Source organism: Phaseolus vulgaris, chromosome 4 (assembly GCF_000499845.2).
Source record: "Phaseolus vulgaris cultivar G19833 chromosome 4, P. vulgaris v2.0, whole genome shotgun sequence".
Taxonomy (NCBI): Eukaryota; Viridiplantae; Streptophyta; class Magnoliopsida; order Fabales; family Fabaceae; genus Phaseolus; species Phaseolus vulgaris.
Window position 1 is genome coordinate 47,698,707 of NC_023756.2, and position 4,190 is coordinate 47,702,896.

The following is a 4,190-nucleotide window of genomic DNA, read 5'->3' on the forward strand; positions in this document are numbered from 1 at the left end:
GGCCACTTCGTTTGAATTTATTCATACTCTTTCTGTCGCACACTCTGTTTTCACTCTCTGTGTGTGTAAGAGAGAAGAGAAACTCTGAATCACGCAAACGCAGAAGAGAAGAACAACAACGATATCGGTGAACAGTGAAGATGAAGACGAAGACGCCATTGAAGCAGCTGAAGCTCGCCGTTCCTGCTCAAGAAACCCCCATTACCTCTTTCCTGTACTTTAATTCCTTTTCCTTTTTCCTTTACCAACCCATTTCATATTCTTTGTTTAATCCTTCAATTCATGGATAAAGTTCCCGTTTTTACTCCCACTCCCTCAATTTGTTGCTTCTTTCTGTTCTGGGCATTTTGATAGTGTCTAGGATGTGCTAGGGTGGACATGGGTCAGAGGATTCAAAGATATATTTTCATGAATAGCTTTAATTTTTGTATTCTTATCGTGATTTGGCAACCTATTCAATTTAGGAACAAAAAAAGGGAAGAAAGTTCATATTTTGATTTCTACTGCCATTTAAAAAAAAAAAAACTATTTTACTTCTGTTATGTGTTTGAAATTGATTGATTTGGTTGTTTTCAAATTGGCATTAGGACTGCTAGTGGAACGTTCCATGATGGAGATCTACTCTTGAATCAGAAAGGGTTGCGTCTTATCTCTGAAGAAAAGGAATCACGGGTAGCTCTATCACTTTACATTCCTAGTGATTTCTAATTTTCATTCATTATGTTTTGTGTAATCTATGTTTTGCATTTTTACATACCTCAATCAATGACGGAGTTCAATTTTGATTGTGTTCCCCTCTACTTGTTTCCTATTTGTATGTTAGCCCTGGTGATGGGGTTGATGATGCTCAACCCAAAGACTCTTATCTACAATTCAAAAACCAAAGGTTTATGAATCATGAGCACTTGTTGATCCATGGAGAATCCTATTGGGATCTGGTGTTTTTGGTGCCGTTGTTTTTTATAATCTTGGTGCTCTCCCCGAGTCTTTAGTTCTTGTTGCTACTGGAATTTCCAGTGACAATGACAGTGCTCAAGAGTATGCTTCCACTGTAGTTGGTTTGTTGGCTGGACCGTCCATCCTGCTTCTCACAGTAGCGTGGGGAACCTGTGTTATCATTGGTAATCAAAAGTAGAAAAATTACTCTAACTCTAGTGGCTCAAATTCATCAATTGGGGAAATAAAAAATTGCTACTAACTGGTTATGGTATCACTATGGATGTAGATACTAGAAACATGGCAAGAATGATGGTTTTCTCAGTTATGCCACTCTTCATAATGCAGATTCCACCCAAGTTGTTCTACTACTCTTCTGTACCACGCGAAGTGACCTTGATGGTTGCTGTTGTTTTTCTCATCTCATACACAAGTGGTCTGTAATATGAAATTAGTCAACACATTGGCAAAGAGCATGAATTGAAAGGGCATCTTATATAGATGATAGTTTCGAGTCTTTTGGTTCATTCACCTCCTATGTTTGATACACATCTAGCCAAATCCATCCTGCACATGCTATTGGGCCCCTGCTACACATTCTAACCTAATACTTCATCACCATTATGCATGCATCATTCAAAGATTCATTTCTTTGTTTCTGTCTTTATTTTTTCTCTCCATTTTGTGTTGCTAACATCTAAGCTTACAATTTCTCTTTGGACAGCCTTCGGATGGTAAGGAACTGGAGTTTGACTTCACACTTGATGACCTTGAGACCGTCAAAGTAATTGGAAAAGGAAGTGGTGGTGTGGTACAACTTGTTCGCCATAAGTGGGTTGGAAGATTGTTTGCTTTAAAGGTTGTCATGCGCACGTGTTTATAATTACCTCTTATGGGTAGATTTGCGTGTATGATTAGTCTTTTCACAAATTATGTTGTTTATTCTTCATCTGATCTCTTGTTTTCTGTTTGACATAGTTTTCTTTCTATAACATGGATTCATGCAAAAGGACATAATGATATTGATTTTCCAGTTGCTTTTTACAAATGGTTGCAAATGTCTTAGGATATATGCGAAAATGTAGGAAGATTTATAAATAAATGTTTATTTTTTGTGTGTGTATGTATAGAATATAATTAAATAGATGCTTTCTGAAAATGAAATTTAGATGTTTTTCAAAGCCTGCAAGACTGTTGTATTCCAAGTTTAATTTTGTTTCAGTTCTTCATTGTGATCTTGCACCTGTTATATATTGCCTTTTAAAACAAAGGCTATTGTTATGAAAATATTTTTCAGCATTATGAATTGGGTTTTACTTTTTTTGTGATTGGGAAATATCTTTGGACTTATATTGCAGGTTATTCAAATGAATATACAAGAGGATATTCGAAAACAGATTGTTCAGGAACTGAAAATAAATCAAGCGTCACAGTGTCCACATGTTGTAGTTTGCTATCACTCGTTCTATCATAATGGAGTTATATCACTGGTGTTAGAATACATGGATCGTGGTTCTTTAGCAGATGTAATCAAACAAGTCAAAACAATTCTGGAACCATATCTTGCTGTGGTTTGTAAGCAGGTATGCTGGACCATGTTTCCATTTCTTGTTGAAATTGACTGCTTCTAGTCCTTGCAATAGTTGATGCCATGCTCTATTTCCTTATTAACCATTCACATGCATATTTCAGGTCTTGCAAGGTCTTGTTTATCTGCACAATGAAAGACATGTAATACATAGAGACATCAAACCATCCAATCTGTTAGTTAATCACAAAGGGGAGGTAAAGATTACTGATTTTGGTGTTAGTGCTATGCTGGGAAGCTCAATGGGTCAAAGAGATACATTTGTTGGAACTTACAATTACATGTCGGTGTGTAACTTTCCTTATTTAATCATGTTCCATATTACCAGAAACTGCTTGGCTTTTGTAATCATATTTATGAACCTTCTCCTTTTCTCAAAACCTTGCTTCTGCAAAATGATTGACATTGGTTTGTTTCTGTTGATTTCTTTGTTTAGCCAGAAAGAATCAGTGGGAGTACTTATGATTATAGCAGTGACATCTGGAGTTTGGGTATGGTAGTGCTTGAGTGTGCCATAGGAAGATTTCCTTATATACAGTCCGAAGATCAGCAAAACTGGCCCAGTTTTTATGAGCTTCTGGCAGCAATTGTGGAAAGCCCCCCACCTTCTGCTCCTCCGGATCAGTTCTCCCCCGAGTTCTGTTCATTCGTGTCATCCTGGTGATTATTTGGTTCTTTTCACTTCCTTTGTTTCATAATCAACCAAAGTAAAAAAACAAAAATGTGGCACTGAAGTTTAGCACCCCAAATTAACAAATCACATCGATTATATTAAGAATGAAGAAAATGTATTTTAGGATTGATATCCTGGTATAAAATACACACAAAGGCTCTTTATTTATAAATGAGAATAATAACAAAATCAATAACATAATAACTGAATAATATAAACTATAGGCTAAGTCCGTTACATTCAACACTCCTCTCAAGCTGGTGCATGCATATAAATCATATGTACCAAGCTTGTTACAAATATAATCAATTCTAAGTCTCACTAAGGATTTAGTGAAAATATCTGCTAGTTGATCATTCAAATTAATTTCAGTCTTGATGTTTCCATACCCAATCTTTTCTTGAATGAAATAACAAACAATCTCAATATGTTTTGTCATTTCATGAAAGATGGGATTTGAGCAACCTGATTATCACAAATGAGTGTCATTTGATTGACTTCTCCAAATTGCATGTTTGTGTACCTTTAGTTAGTATCTGTTGGCTAGTCTTCTGCTGTAGGTTCTGTTTTGACTTGTTTTGTCTCTAAGTTAACTCCTTGGTTTAATTACAGCATCCAAAAGGATCCTCGGGATAGATTAACATCCTTGGAGCTTCTGGTTAGTAACAAAATGCTGTTTTATTGTTTATCTTAGATTTTGTTAAAATTCCCAATTGCTGATTCATCTAATTTCTTTGCACTTTCAGGGTCACCCTTTCATAAAAAAGTTTGAAGATAAAGATCTAGATCTTGGGATTTTGGTAGGTAGCTTGGAACCTCCTGTAAATTTTCCCAGATAATTGTTATAATGTAGAGTGTAAAATTTGTGGTAGACAGCCATAACTCTTGGTATGAGTCCTAAGCTTGGTGACTTCATTACAGTTTTCTGAAAACTGATATGTATAATAGTTGTTTCTTATTTGTTGTATTCAAAAGCTTGATCATTTTGTTTGA

General features: G+C 35.6%; 1 protein-coding gene across 1 annotated transcript; it reads left to right on the forward strand.

Moving 5' to 3' along the window:
• LOC137838168 (mitogen-activated protein kinase kinase 6) lies at positions 1-4,190 on the forward strand. Its single transcript, XM_068647414.1, has 8 exons — positions 1-214; positions 588-672; positions 1,661-1,795; positions 2,295-2,519; positions 2,629-2,811; positions 2,961-3,184; positions 3,810-3,855; positions 3,944-4,190. The coding sequence occupies exons 1-8, from the start codon at positions 141-143 to the stop codon at positions 4,034-4,036; spliced, it is 1,065 nt and encodes a 354-aa protein (XP_068503515.1). The 5' UTR covers positions 1-140; the 3' UTR covers positions 4,037-4,190.